Genomic DNA, 15465 nt, shown 5'->3' with positions numbered 1-15465 from the left:
TGTTGATTCTCAAATATAAGTAATTAGCGTGAGAAAAGTTTGCCCTCCGTAACAAGCGAAATTGAGGACTTGATCTCTTAGTTCTGTAGCCTATCAAAGCAGAACTTGGTAAATACTGTTGCCAGCATTTTACTTTTCATGCACCAGAAAAATTATTGTCTTAGAATGCAACTTCGCTTATAAAGGAAGAATTCTGAAGGTAAACGTGTTCTCTGGCAATTTTTGCATTGTGTTAGAAAAAGTAGCACAAAGAATTTGTGTGTGTTTCGACAGTTACTTTTTCAAACAACGGTAACTGTATTAATTCTGTAAAAATTACATTTCCTTAGGTTTTGAAAGTAATGGACAAATTTATAACATTAAAAAAGATACAAATACAATTTTAATGTTACACACGCATACATGTGTATATAAATATATGATATACATGCACAGCACATAACACACATTTTATGTATATGGTCCTTATTAAACATACACAAACATATACGAGCAAAAGCTATGGGTCGCTTAATATTTTCATAACAGTGTTAGCGTCCTCGCCTTGTAATCAAGGGGTCCCGGGTTCGATACCCGGTGGAGGCACATATAGTGGTTCGGATCCCACTTTAAACTGTAGGTCCAGTCCCGATTGGCCTTTCTGTGCATAAAGTAGACTTAAACTCGATCAATCAATATTTTTCATAATACGTATAAAGATTTACTTTGAATATTCTTGTTTTTACGTAAAATAAGTCAGGTTTTTTTTAACTTAAAATTAATCGCTGGCTCCCGTGGCGGAGTGGTTAGCATGGCGAGCTACGACGCCAAGGGTCCCGGGTTCGAATCCCGACCTAGCCATGGGTATTGTTTGTGAATTGTTATCACTCTGTAATCAAGGGGTCCCGGGTTCGATACGGTGGAGGCTCATGGTGGTTCGGATGGCACCTTAGACTGTAGGCTCAGTCCCGAGTAACCTTAACTGTGTATAAAGTGGACTTAAAACACGAACTCAATCAATCCATCGTCGCGGTTTGCCAAAAGTGGCAGAACAGCGAAGTAAAATAAACCAAATCAATCAATTATAACTTAATAAAAATTTTAGGTAATGATCATTAAAGAAAAACTGCTTGAGTTTATGCATGTAACACGTTCTACGACTTATAAATGAAACTGTAATAATATTACTGAAGTATGAAATAACAGTTGAATAATAATTAAGATGCATTTTAAAAAAAGATTAACTCAAACTGAGTTAGTTTATGACGACGAAACTAACTATGACTCTGTTATTTACAAATTCACTTCCCCAGACTGGATATATTAAATGAGCCAAACGATTGGTGGCTTCGACAGCAGTGAATAGCGAAAACACCAAACGTCATCCGTGGCCTTCACAGCAGCGCAATAGGTGAAGCCTTACTGCATCATGAATGCAAATCTGTTAATTTTCTTCTCGAAGCCGTTGTGCAGCTCGAGGAGAATAGAGCTTCTTCCGCCGATTGTCGAAGGACGAAAGCAAAAAATGCTGCTTGAAGGATGAGTGGTCACCGTCGGCTGAATTTCTACGAGGGTAGTTCATGGATTTTAGGCATGGAAACAATTGACGTGTCAACAGGTGGTTTTGACCATCACTTTTCCAAACGCTTGCACGTTCACCTACGTCGCGTTATCAAACAACAACCTCGCAACTCACTGGGTTGAAATTCTGCAAGGGCTCGTTTGAAGGATCAAACCCTGACTTTTTGAACAACCCTCGTACATGCACTTTTATGGGAACATTTGGTCGAATCCCGTTTTTCACTGCGTTAGGGTCTCTTGGTCACGGCGTGCATTGGAAAATACAATAAACAAGCTAAGGAGGCTCTGGCGACTGTAACCCTACCCACACCCGGATGTACAGTCGGCAGCAACACAAATGGGAAACACCTAGATCCTGAAATATTCGCTCCCCTTACCGCTGTAACACACATATAGCGCCTTTCAGGGGAGCGAATATTTCAGGATCTAGGTGTTTCCCATTTGTGTTGCCCGTGACTACATTTGCAGGGGCTAATAATATCCATAGGCGTAGCTAGAACTTTATATTTGGGTGTGCACAAAGAAAAAATGACGTCTTGTACAGTGTCTCTCAAAAGTTTTAGGACAACGACATTTTAAACTAGGCAACCCAATTTACACAAGCCATTGGTGGGTTGCGTGCAGAGTTAGGCTCAATTTCAGGGTTGCCACATGCACAATAGATATTTATAAAATACGCGAAAGAAATATAAACAATTATTATTGTCTAAAATTATTAAAAATATCACTATTATATCGCAAATGACAAAATTCTTTCTGAAAGAAAAAAAATAGGTTTTCTAGTATTTCATCGCTGATGAGTCTACAGTAAGGAAAAGAGGTGAGAGGAAACGAAGGAGAGGAGAAAGAGAAAGCGAAAGGAGAAGAGGAAAACTAGAGGAGAGAAGAACGAGAGGATAGACGAGGAGTGGAGATGTAGTGAGGAGAATGGAAAAAGATTCGAGGAGAGATGAGGAAAAAAGATCAAAGAAGAGAAAAGAGGAGGAAAACGAGAGGAGAAGAGAGGAGAGGAGGAGACGAGAAGAGGGAAGTGGAGAGTAGAGTAAAGGAGAGAAAAGGAGAAGAACGAAAAAAAGAGAGTGCAGTGGAATCGGAAATCTAAGACAGGAAAGGAGATAAGAGGAGTGGAGAAGAGTGGGATGGAGATAAGATGCGAGAAAAGTAGGGAAGGCGATATGAGATAAAAGCAGAACAGAAAGAGGGGAGAGAAGAAGGAGAAGGAACTGGAGAGAAGAGGTAGTTGCAGAAAATATCGTCTGAGCGTCAAGAATGGATGCATTGGTCAAATTATCGACATGAAACATTCAATAACATTTTGAAATGTATTGGAGAATATATTAGATCGGTGCGAAATGCTTTTTGGCTGAGTTCAGAGCAAATTAAAATCTTCCATGTAAGATCTTTGATTTTACCTGCGATTACACCACTAAAAAAATGAACGTAATTTTTAATATTTATAAGAATTAATCAATTTTTCTCTACTTCTTGGTTCGTTGAAATTGAGATTTTGTAATTCAATATTTCCCCTCCCCCCATCGTTAATTCCAAACTGATTCATTCCGTTTCACACGGCGTGGACAATGAACACAATGGGATATGTCTAAAACTTACGAAAATTTTCTGCCACCTGAAGGGTTTGAACCTACGACCATCAAACTGACAATCCTGAACGGTAGCCACTACCCTACAAGCTTTCGCTCCTTAAGCAAGGTAAAAGGAGCTGACCAATGTGAAATGTAGATGTAACTCTCCTGCATGTAACGTTCAAACAAGTATTGTTTGTAACAAAGAAAACGAAAGTAGTAAGACTCGGCGAAAACATTTAATGGAGAATTGCACATGGTGAGAACTTTTCATTCGATATTTGCGGAGGTATCCTTGCATTGAACTCAAGTGGGAAAAGGGGTAAAATTAGCATGTCCTGAATTGCCACACATATAAATAGTTATTTCATTAATATGTGTCAATGTCTTTGAAGCAGTACACAATTATCGTTAGAGTATCATAATTCACGATCTTATATATAAAAATATCCCGTTGAACGTGTGTCAATTCATTTATTTGTTTATTTTTTCTTTATAAATTTCATATGCAGAACAATGTAGCGACTATATACTGCTATTACAAATAATGTTACCATGCTCTTGTTTAATGGAAGGGATTCTTTTTTAAGGAACATCTAGTATGGAGGATCGAACGTGGGACCGCAATGCTTTCAAGAACTCTAACCAATACACTACGCCCTTTGTTTTTTTGGAGCTACAGTTCCTAATTATTCTGTCGCCTCAATATTGTAACGTTATCTGCAAAAAAGAAGTTAAATACTCAGATATAGCTCTCTACTTCTAGAATTACTTTATACACATGCATTTGAAATTTAACTCTAAATTTCTTTGTTCGTATTAGTATATCTAAGCTTGTGAATATATTTTATTTGTAATTTTATAACGGTTTCATGAACATCTACGAAATAGTTCCTTATAACTTGGAATATGGTGAATAGATATGAAATGTCTTGAAATTAATTTTCGACATTTTTGGAAAGGGAATTATGTGTGATCCGTTTCCAGTCATTCATTGCTTAAACAAACGTTTTAAAACTACGTGGAATTTTCATTCTGGGATAAGTTTCTTTACTTGCTACATGTATGCGAACTACACTCTGTCCCACTTATCTCTGGAGCAGGTGAACGAAAAAAAGTATCTGAGCAGCGATGAACACGTGAGAGGAATGGGATTGCGTGGAGAGAGGAAAACCACTGCAGTTACCAACCTTCCCAGCAGCGTGCACTGATTCGCTCTGTCCACTCGATCCTCTCTCCCCACTTCTCTTCCGCTATGCGTGGCTTTGCTCCAGAGATGCTGGGACAGGGTACAGTTAATTGTTTCTCAAAAGGTATCATCTATGTCTGTATGCCACACATTGAATTCTTACTCACATGGAAAAAAATGTCAATTTGTATTCAGGGGTAGTTTCACAGTTACAAACTATTTTGGCCTTGATGAGAAGTTTAGTGTAAGTAGGCATTTTGGTTATAATTTTGAAATTGAGGTCGTCTAAGGTTGAAATCCTCATATTTAGGGCTTGAACTCGTCATCCCAAGAGGTTGAAGATCGTCCTCTACTTTGTGCGTGACCTTCTTTATTTTTCTATTCATAATTCATCCTCATCGTCGCGATTAGCCAAAGGTAAGATAAGAAAAGTCCTCCTCCGTGACCGTGCGGTCAAAGGAGCTGTGCTTTGGACTCCGACTGCAGGACGGCATGGATTCGAGTCCGCCTATGCTCACTCTCTAGGTTCTCGGCCTGTGTATGGGACCGGTAGAAACCCACCATCGTGAAGAAATTGGGGAGCTACGAGTGAGTAGCGTAACCCGGTCTCGGAAATCTCCTATGGGGCATGTTCCTGGGTAAACAAAAAATAATCGATCAGACAATTCGATCATCGAAGGCGATAAAATAACCTCCGGTTGACCAAGTTGCCAATATAAATAAATGGAACACAGATTGTCTTCGAGCTTACATTGTTAAAAAGGAGCGGATACACGTATTACTATCCCAATAACTATTCAATACGTTTTTTTGTTTGTCAGGAATTATCACTTAAACTATTGCATGTTGAGCTGGTGCCTACCTAGCCGCCTCTGATGAAATCTACCATTCTTCAGATTCTCTTTAAAATTCGACTCTGGTCACTTGTAACGTGCTGGGCGCAGACACTGTGCATCGAACCACAGTGTTTGCGATAAGAAGCGGCCTTGAATAGCGTGAGTGAGTCACTTTGATCGCGAGCAAGCTAGACTACCATATATATATTCTCTCAAAAGAGCAAGAAAAGAAATTCGACCAATGTTCTCCCGTCGTCTAAAACCAAATAGTATCTATTAAACGAAAAGTTCACGATTGTCAATAAACGGTTTAATCTATCTGAGCATAAGGTGAATGTAAATACTAAATTTAATAGAAAGATTCTCCAAAATTTCTCTTCCACTGTCTACGTAAGATCAGTACCCAGGGGAGGGTCCATGTGAGCCATGCTCCCCCTTCGAACCCTAAAATATTTAAATGTGAACCTATAAATAAATAAATACGAAAATAACATCGTCGATTTTTGAAATGTGTAAAAATTTCAATTTTGCTCTTGCATAAATGAATCTGTTTCTTGCGCAAAAGTCTTCAAGCTGCAATATTGGGTGGTTTTAGTTTTATAATCATTGATGCAAGGCTAGCAGACGTCCGATTCACCGATTTAGTCAGGACAGTGCGTTACTTTCAATCCCTGTCCCGAATTTTTCGAACTGCAATCGTGATGCGAAAATATCTCTTTATTATTGTTTTTTTGTTAACTCATAATTAGACATGTTCTTTATTGTATGAATAATTCTAAGTACGCAACGTAGAATTATCATGACTTTTTAATGGCGCTCGCATTATTTGAACTATTTTGTAATATCTGTCTGTCTGTCTCTCTCTCTGGTCTACGTCAATGACAGAAATACAAGCAATATTCTTATTTATTTTTAACCCAATTAAAGGAAAGTGTAAGCATTTAAAAGAAATAAGAAAGATCATCACTGTTGCTCTTCCTTAGAAATTGTTGTTCTTCGAGGAAGAAAAATTAGAAGGATTTAGTCCAGCACCTTAACACAGTGTCCCACGAGTCTCTCTTGACTAATACTGTCAAATGTGACATGATTTTATGAATAAAATTTTCCGCCTGTTTACGTATAACGTTGCACAGATTTGGTAGTTCGCACACGGTGTAATTATTTCGTGTTACCTTACGCAACAGCAAATACATTTCATAAGACTGTTCTGGACACAAGACTTGCATCAGTAAACAAGCATCTTGTCTGTTACAGTATCACAGGAAAAGAACATCGTCCTGTAATGTTCAAGCCTCTAGATATTTTCCATTAGTAATGTCTAATCACAATAATAAGTTAGAAGAAATAACTGGCATTTTCACAACTACCAATATTCTCGCTTTGATCACTTCGAAAATTATTTCTCGAAGATATCGGTTATACTACAAGAAAGGAAATCAAAATTAAAGTCAAAGTTCAACTACAAGTATACCAAACGACATTTACAATATTAAAGGGACAGAATACTTAAAAAAAAATGTTGTTTCATTCGAAGGTAAAGGCGTGATGTAGCGGTTCTTCTACCTGGTTTAAGGAACGAAGGCTTGTAGGGTAGTGGCTACCGTTCAGGTTTGTCAGTTTGATGGTCGTAGGTTCAAACCCTTCAGGTGGCAGAAAATTTTCGTAAGTTTTAGACATATCCCATTGTGTTCATTGTCCACGCCGTGTGAAACGGAATGATTAAGTTTGGAATTAACGATGGGGGGAGGGGAAATATTGAATTACAAAATCTCAATTTCAACGAACCAAGAAGTAGAGAAAAATTGATTAATTCTTATAAATATTAAAAATTACGTTCATTTTTTTAGTGGTGTAATCGCAGGTAAAATCAAAGATCTTACATGGAAGATTTTAATTTGCTCTGAACTCAGCCAAAAAGCATTTCGCACCGATCTAATATATTCTCCAATACATTTCAAAATGTTATTGAATGTTTCATGTCGATAATTTGACCAATGCATCCATTCTTGACGCTCAGACGATATTTTCTGCAACTACCTCTTCTCTCCAGTTCCTTCTCCTTCTTCTCTCCCCTCTTTCTGTTCTGCTTTTATCTCATATCGCCTTCCCTACTTTTCTCGCATCTTATCTCCATCCCACTCTTCTCCACTCCTCTTATCTCCTTTCCTGTCTTCGATTTCCGATTCCACTGCACTCTCTTTTTTCGTTCTTCTCCTTTTCTCTCCTTTACTCTACTCTCCACTTCCCTCTTCTCGTCTCCTCCTCTCCTCTCTTCTCCTCTCGTTTTCCTCCTCTTTTCTCTTCTTTGGTCTTTTTTCCTCATCTCTCCTCGAATCTTTTTCCATTCTCCTCACTACATCTCCACTCCTCGTCTATCCTCTCGTTCTTCTCTCCTCTAGTTTTCCTCTTCTCCTTTCGCTTTCTCTTTCTCCTCTCCTTCGTTTCCTCTCACCTCTTTTCCTTACTGTAGACTCATCAGCGATGAAATACTAGAAAACCTATTTTTTTTTTCTTTCAGAAAGAATTTTGTCATTTGCGATATAATAGTGATATTTTTAATAATTTTATACAATAATAATTGTTTATATTTCTTTCGCGTATTTTATAAATATCTATTGTGCATGTGGCAACCCTGAAATTGAGCCTAACTCTGCACGCAACCCACCAATGGCTTGTGTAAATTGGGTTGCCTAGTTTAAAATGTCGTTGTCCTAAAACTTTTGAGAGACACTGTACCTTTTTAATAGCATATTTTGCAACACAATCACTTGGCTCTTTAACTGGACTGATGTTTGTAAAGGAATATCAATTCACTAAATGATAGTGTTGAAAATTTCTGAATATATGTAGTAGAAAAAATCAAATTGCATAGAAATTACACACACACAAAATGTTCATAAATGTTACAAACAAATACATCAAAATACACGTCATCTATAACAAGAGACGTCTGTCAAAGGGTACAATGTTCTTAAACTCGTCAATAACTTCATTTACATCAATAGACTAAGCTTTTTCCTGTTCCACAAATAGCAAGAGCAGGGTTTCCAATCTATCCTGCTTCTGAGTTGCTCTTAATTTAGTTTTAACTTGGGTAAGCTTGGAGAAAGCTCTCTCACACGTGCAGCTTGTGACAGGTATAGAATAATGGCGCTGCAGTACAGAGTAGAATGCAGTAAATATCTTCTTTCTCCAATGACATCAAAAAATTGAAAATCTATAGACACTCGTTTCATCAGTGATAATGCACACGTTTGTACCAAGTAATGACATTTTCAACTTACTGCCGCTTATTTTCTCTCTTATTGAAATATCTGTCTTTAATTCTCTTTAATAAAGCAGCACATTAGGGTGTGCCTAGGCACGCCCGGCACACCCCGTAGCTACGCCTATGATAATATCGTGTGTGTTTGTATGAGAAAGAGAGACTAAAATATGCTCCCCTCTGAGTTACAGTGATGTAAAACTCTAAATTCGTTGCTTTCCTAGTTAGATCCATCCCAGCATTATTCAAAGTACATATCTAAACCAGGGTTGTTAAGGTCCCGGAATTTTAAATAAATTAAATTCCGGTCCAGGAGAGAAAATCAGCAAATGTAAATGGGTTCTAGGCCGTAAAGAACCTTTTAATGTATCAAGTATTTAAATTCCATCCAGGAACCTTTTTTTCCGGATGAATTTAAATACGGTTCAGAAACATTTTTTTAATGAAACAATACGCAATTCCGTGCCCCCCCCCCCCGATGGCGCAGTGGTATCGTCGTCGCCTTGTAATCAAGGGGTTCCGGGTTCGATACCCGGTGGAGGCACATAGTGGTTCGGATTCAACTTCAAACTGTCCAGTCCCGATTAGCCTTACTAAAAACCAACTCAGTCAATCAAATATCTATACTGCTAATTTTTTTTTAATTAAAAACAAGTAAAGGCGGAAATCTGAAGGTTATTTGGGTGTTATCAGCTAAGAATAATTGCTGCTCTCATTGGAAAACTCTTTTATTCTTTGCACCAACCACTCATAATCTTTCATAAACAGGAAACCACGAATATGAACTTCCTGTTCATATGACAGCCACATGCAAGTGGATGTCCTTCATTTGTTCCTGTGACGATTGGCGAATGCCAGGGTCGAAAATTATAACGAACCGGTTCTCGTGCTTTGAAAGGACCCACCACGGATCAATGAAAGAACGCTGAACACGGAAACGGGTTTTGATAGCATCTCTTCTCCTCCATTGTTACGAGGAACAACCTTCATTTGTTTTTTTGTTTTTTATCTAGTATATTTCTGCATGTAAAGTTGCACAACTTTGCTGCATTTTAGCACAGACCTATTGCTGACCCACATAGCTATACGAGGTCCGAGTTAGTGCCTGTATACCTCAAGAAGAAGAATATCTACAATCATGTGCAGTCACTTATGAATACACCTCTGATTTTAGTTTTTTTTCCTTTACAGATACGTAAGAAATAATAAGTTATGTCAGCGTCTCATTAAAAAATGCAACAACTGACTAAGCTTTACAGTACCTAAAAAAACTATAGTGCTTGTTAGAACCTATTTTAGGTTTATGAGCCTAAACAAAGCTTTTTTAGGATTTTATACGAGGCGTATTCGTAAAGTAAGTACAGTTTGCAAATATTGCCGCTGTAGCGCTGCAGTCGCGACCGTGTGAGTTCTCGCTGACGTCCTTCATCCGTTAGTTAGCCAGTATGTCTATGGTTAGCCACAGGCAGTCGTGGGAGCAGGTCATGCTTTTTCTTCGTAGTAATCTGAAGGTTTGAAATGTTCAAGAAAATCATTCGGCCCGCCGACTGTGAAGTCCGGTCTGTGATTTGTTTTCTCAATGCAAGAATGGTTGAATTCTTGCCTAGATGACAGACCATCAACAAAGATGCCTGCTGTGACACATTAATCCGGCTGCGTCGTGCAATTCAAAAAGAAAGACGCGGAATGCTTAGCGAAGGCATTGTGTTGCTTCACGACAATGCTCGTCCGCATACGGCCCAATAAACTCAAAATGTTATCACGTCATTCGGCTGGGAACAATTTGTTCATCCGCCAACAGCCCTGACTTGACACCAAGTGACTACCATCTCTTTCTTCATCTGAAGAAGAAGTTTCTTGCTGGTCAGCGTTTCGACGAGGATGACGACGTCGAAGCAGCAGAGTGCATGGATGGCTTTCGTCACAGGCGGGAACATTCTATGATGATGGGATACAAAAACTAGTGCCACGCTACGACAAATGCTTGAACAATGGTGGAAACTACGTAGAAAAGTAGTTTAAGGTCTGTAGAATACAATGCAAATAAAAAAAAAGGTACGAAACTATATTACTTTATTTTTTACACCCTTTCGGTACTTAATTTCCGAATACGCCTCCTATATTTTTAAAGGTTTTACAGGATTGTTTTGTCACACACAGGCATTTGCTTTCTTTGGTCACGAAGAAATGTAATGACGAACTTGTTTGAAACGTACTCTCTATCGATTTATCTTTCTCCAAGTCCATGGTGGTTGTTACCTGTACAATCCAAAGTGGTCTGATCTGTGTGTCTGATCGCGTCACTTCGTTGCTTTGTGGCATTCACGCCTTGGAAACTAACATTTCAGCATTGAAGTTTGCACCACTGACTAAGTTTTTATTGCAAGATTATTTTCAGCATATAAGATGATCCTCACAGACAAAATTGCGGAGTTTGACTGTGGATAACATGAGAAACCATTGTTGCCTAACTATACGGCGAAGAGTGGATTTTAATAGCAAATTTCCAATGTTAAGTTCTGCCATCGCCGTAGGGTTAGGCAACACACATAACGTTATGCGAGAAAGTGCTTATTCCAGGATATAGGTGTCCCATTTTCATTCAGGAATTTTGAACTATTTTAAGTTTTCTTTAACCTACTTCAAGATTTTTCGAGCCTCGGTTAAGATTTTTTTGGACCTGTTTTAGGATTTTTAGAGTATTTTAGGAACCTAAAAGCACACTTTTTAGAACCTAAAAATCAGATGTTTACTTATGAGTAGGGACCGGAAGTTGATGACGTAAAAAATATAGGTATATGACCTATAGAATGACCTAAAAAATGAAAAAAATTACCATTCAATTTGTGAGTTTCAGGTTAAAAATTAAAATAAAAAGGAAATTAAACAAAATGCAATCTCCTTATATGATCTTAAATTTGAGTTTGCCCCAGACGGACACCTGGTGGTTTCCCCCGACACAACAAAGACTGTCACCAGTTCAGCATTTCTTTTGCTCGTAAATTGCAATCCTGCGAGATATATATTTCACCTTGGTGAATAGACTCAACAATATTACCAAAATGAAATTACGGGAAAATGCCGAAAATCGGGGAAAATGACATAAATCCCGAAAATTGGCAAAAAATGCAAAAAATTGCACTTTAAGATTACCTCTTTTGGGTTCTGGACGAAGTGTAATATTGTGTATATTTCATGGGCATCGTGTCCGAGATGTCAGAAAAAAGATGACACTTCATCAACTTCCGCTCCCTACTTATGAGCCACCGCGAAGGTCTTTCCACCCATCTGCATGTAAACTTGCTGGCGTGGTAAGCATGCACAGAGATATTGAATTTTCATTTGCCGTGGAATGTCTAAGTTTTAGTTGACAGAGGACAAAAAACACTCCTCTTCCTCTTTGCTGGTGCATGTGTATGCAGGAGGCGCCATCTTTAAAATGACAAAAATGGTGGTGTGAAGCTCACTTGATCAGTGTTGCAATCTTGAGGTCGTTTTGTTGATAACAGTCAATGTACATTTGAGCATTTTACAGTGTGTCCTGTAGTTTTTTCCAGGCTTTTTATGTTTCCATTTGACTCCCCCTCGTAGATGAAAGGCTGGCAACAATAACTATTCGGTTTGATTCCCAGTGTGACTTATGTTTCAGGAATTGTAATGCATCATTACACATCATTTGCGTCATTACGTATATACGAGGGACCGGTTGTTCTCATTTCATTCGTTCGTTCTATTAAAGTTTTTTCAGGGTTGTTAAAGGTCTAGAAACCCGTAAATTCTAACGGGTTCTATTGGATTCTGGAACAGGACCGGAAACTTTTTTCTCGCACAAATTAAATTAGGTCCAAGTTGAGCTTTTTACAGTCTGTCCTGACCGTATTTAAATTGATCCGGGAAAAAATGGTTCCTGGACCGTATTTAAATTGATCCGGAAAAAAATGGTTCCTGGACCGTATTTAAATTGATCCGGAAAAAATGGTTCCTGGACCGTATTTAAATTGATCCGGAAAAAATGGTTCCTGGACCGTATTTAAATTGATCCGGAAAAAAATGGTTCCTGGACCGTATTTAAATTGATCCGAAAAAAAAATGGTTCCTGGACCGTATTTAAATTGATCCGGAAAAAATGGTTCCTGGACCGTATTTAAATTGATCCGGAAAAAATGGTTCCTGGACCGTATTTAAATTGATCCGGAAAAAATGGTTCCTGGACTGTATTTAAATTGATCCGGAAAAAATGGTTCCTGGACCGTATTTAAATTGATCCGGAAAAAAATGGTTCCTGGACCGTATTTAAATTGGTCCGGAAAAAATGGTTCCTGGACCGTATTTAAATTGATCAGGAAAAAATGGTTCCTGGACTGTATTTAAATTGATCCGGAAAAATGGTTCCTGGACTGTATTTAAATTGATCCGGAAAAAATGGTTCCTGGACTGTATTTAAATTGATCCGTAAAAATGGTACATAACCCATTTCCGCTTGCTGATTTTCTCTCCTGGACTGGAATTGAATATATTTAAGAGTCCTGGACATTTAACAATCCTGTTTTCTTAGGTCTCATTCCTACCTCTGGGGTTATCGTGACGATGAGCGATGAAATGGATGACGGGGGATTTGAATTTTTAAGTCCACTTTATGTACAGATAGGCTAATCGGGACTGGATCTATAATTTAAAGTGGGATACGATGCACTGCAGTGTGCGTCTACCGGGTATAAAACCCTTAACATTAATTCATGTAGGACAAAAAACTGTTTTTCATAGTTAGATAAAAATCAGTGTAAAATAGATTGTAAGCTTAAATGTAACCCTATTTGAAATAATAATAATAATAATAATAATAATAATAATAGTTGCTGTAACTTACGGCCTGTAAGTCACAGAAAACAATACTTTTGAAGTACTTGTTTTTCCCTGCACAAAGCTTCTTGGTGAAAGAAAAGAGCGTGATCTCTCTATTTTGAAAGTCAAGTATCGCTGCTTTTATTTGCATGAGGTAACGATGAGGTTCATTCAGACAACACAGGCCTTTCTCCAGAAGATCCCCTCCCAGAAATTACGTAATGTCTGTTTATCTATTTGAGCTGCGTTCATAAACAAACATTACTCTGTTTATTTTTCATCCGCGTCATCACGCGGTAATTTCCTTGTCTGAAGTTTCTCAACATTAGTTCATTTTATCCGAACCTGAATCACATTCGCTTCAATCATTTATCGAACTCTAAATGCTGCAAATAAAAACTGTTAACAGTAGCGTTTGCCAAGTTATTCCTAAAGTGAAAGAACATTAAGTTATGGAAAATAGACCTGTAGGATGGCATCGCCCTCATTTCGAAAATTCGGCCCACGACACTGGTTACTCATGTTAACATCTATCAGCACTGTAAAGAAAAGTATTTACAGTGACAAACCTAAAGCATTTACCACCACCGGAATGAATAATATTTTAAACAACAGTTCCTTACGGTTTATCATCACTTTGCTTTTGTCGATTTTATCTTTTTTTTGATTCAGTCAGATGGAAAACTTACAACAAATGCATGAAAGCAATAATTATTGGTTTCCATTTTTTTTTAACCTAACCTAACGGAACACCTAGGTCGCAGTAAACCTTTACTCCTAATAATATGTTTCAGAAGTACGTACAATGAAAATTAGAGGCAAAAGATTGGCGCTTCCGTGTGCTCCAAAGAGTTTGTTTCCTGAGCGCAATACTGTTATTAACTGATGGTTACTTCATACCATCTAAAAAAGAAAATTTTCTTAGGGTGTGAGAAATAATGTGTCAAGCGGAGAGATTTGAAACTTTACTAATTTTAAATTACAATATTTAAAATATAAACCTGAGAAAATTGTCAAGACGTACCAAATTGAGTGGAGGGAGAATAAGCTCGCAACACGCAACAGGCACGTAGCCCCCCCCCCCCCCCCCGGCCCGAAATCCTACAAATATATAATTTAAATAGTGTATAGTACTAATTAATTTTACTTCCTTAGCAGCATTATACATATTTTATAATAACTGTAATATTCTGAGAAAATCAATCCTTTCGCCTCTAAATAAGGTGGTGTCTGCCTCGCATTGGGTGTTTTTTCCATCATCATCCTCATCGTAGCGATCTGTCAAAAGTAGAAGAAATAACAAAACTGCGGAAAACAATAATACGCACCCATTTTCCAACCGCATCTTACGTTGTAGCAAATGTTCCTGAACTCTATGTCGACGGCAGGTCGCTTCGGGAGGTTGGTGAGCGTCTTCAGGTCATTGTCGCACTCGCTGCTGGTGTCGGAAGCCCCAGCGCCGGGAGACTCTTCCATGTCGCTGGCCGCTGTTTGTGCCTTCTTGTTACTTTGCTCGTCGCAGCCAAGTCACGGAGCGCCGCCCACAACGAGTGCAAATCACGTGACCTCGATGCAAGCGGCTCGGCCGAGGAAGCGGAAATAACTTTTTCCGTTCGACTTTTTTCTTCACTGTGAGGAAGCCAGAAGCTGCTTTGTCTGCTTGCAGAATTTTATCCTCGGGAGCTCCCCTTCTTTCTCTTTTTTGTTTCTTGTAGTTTTTTTCCCGTCTATCTAATCTTCTCTCCACAAGATTGATACCAGATTTAGATTAAAACCCGATGTCCTACGTAGGTAGAAATACTCTATATTCCTTGGAGTTCCATACTAGTGCATGACTACATGGAAAATGAAGGCTTCCGCAAGGGAGAAATCCGGCTTGACTGGATCTATTCTGATGGGAAGATTACACCTAGGCAAAAGACCAGACATGGGGCTATAATGTACTTGGGGAGTACATCGCCAGAAACTCGGGAGGACAAGTTTCCGGTAATTCAAAACCATGGAGTTAAATGGGGTAAAGCATAGTGGAACCCCGCTCATTGCGAGAGGCTCTGTGATTGGTCCATTCAAGGTTACTTCTCCCTTTTTTGGAAGACACCCTCCTTTTTCCCCACGTTTTTTTTTTTCAGAGTTGTCGTTTGCAAGGTGGTCAAGGTGCCTGTCCGACAGCCGGTTCATTCATTATATTTT

General features: G+C 38.5%; 1 protein-coding gene across 1 annotated transcript in view; it reads right to left on the bottom strand.

The window, feature by feature from the left end:
• The window catches only part of LOC145981709 (ABC transporter G family member 2-like), a 113747-nt gene extending 98951 nt beyond the window's left edge, over positions 1–14796 (bottom strand). Inside the window, exon 1 of the mRNA XM_083115111.1 lies at positions 14604–14796. Coding sequence (XP_082971237.1) covers positions 14604–14751 — 148 coding nt within the window. The 5' untranslated portion in view covers positions 14752–14796. The remainder of the gene's footprint in view (positions 1–14603) is intronic.
• Between the last annotated feature and the right edge of the window lie 669 nt (positions 14797–15465).

This window comes from Lepisma saccharinum, chromosome 30 (genome assembly GCF_977018435.1).
Source record: "Lepisma saccharinum chromosome 30, izLepSacc3.1, whole genome shotgun sequence".
NCBI lineage: Eukaryota > Metazoa > Arthropoda > Insecta > Zygentoma > Lepismatidae > Lepisma > Lepisma saccharinum.
The sequence above is the reverse complement of the archived record's forward strand: the minus strand, read 5'-3'. Positions and strand labels throughout refer to the sequence as shown.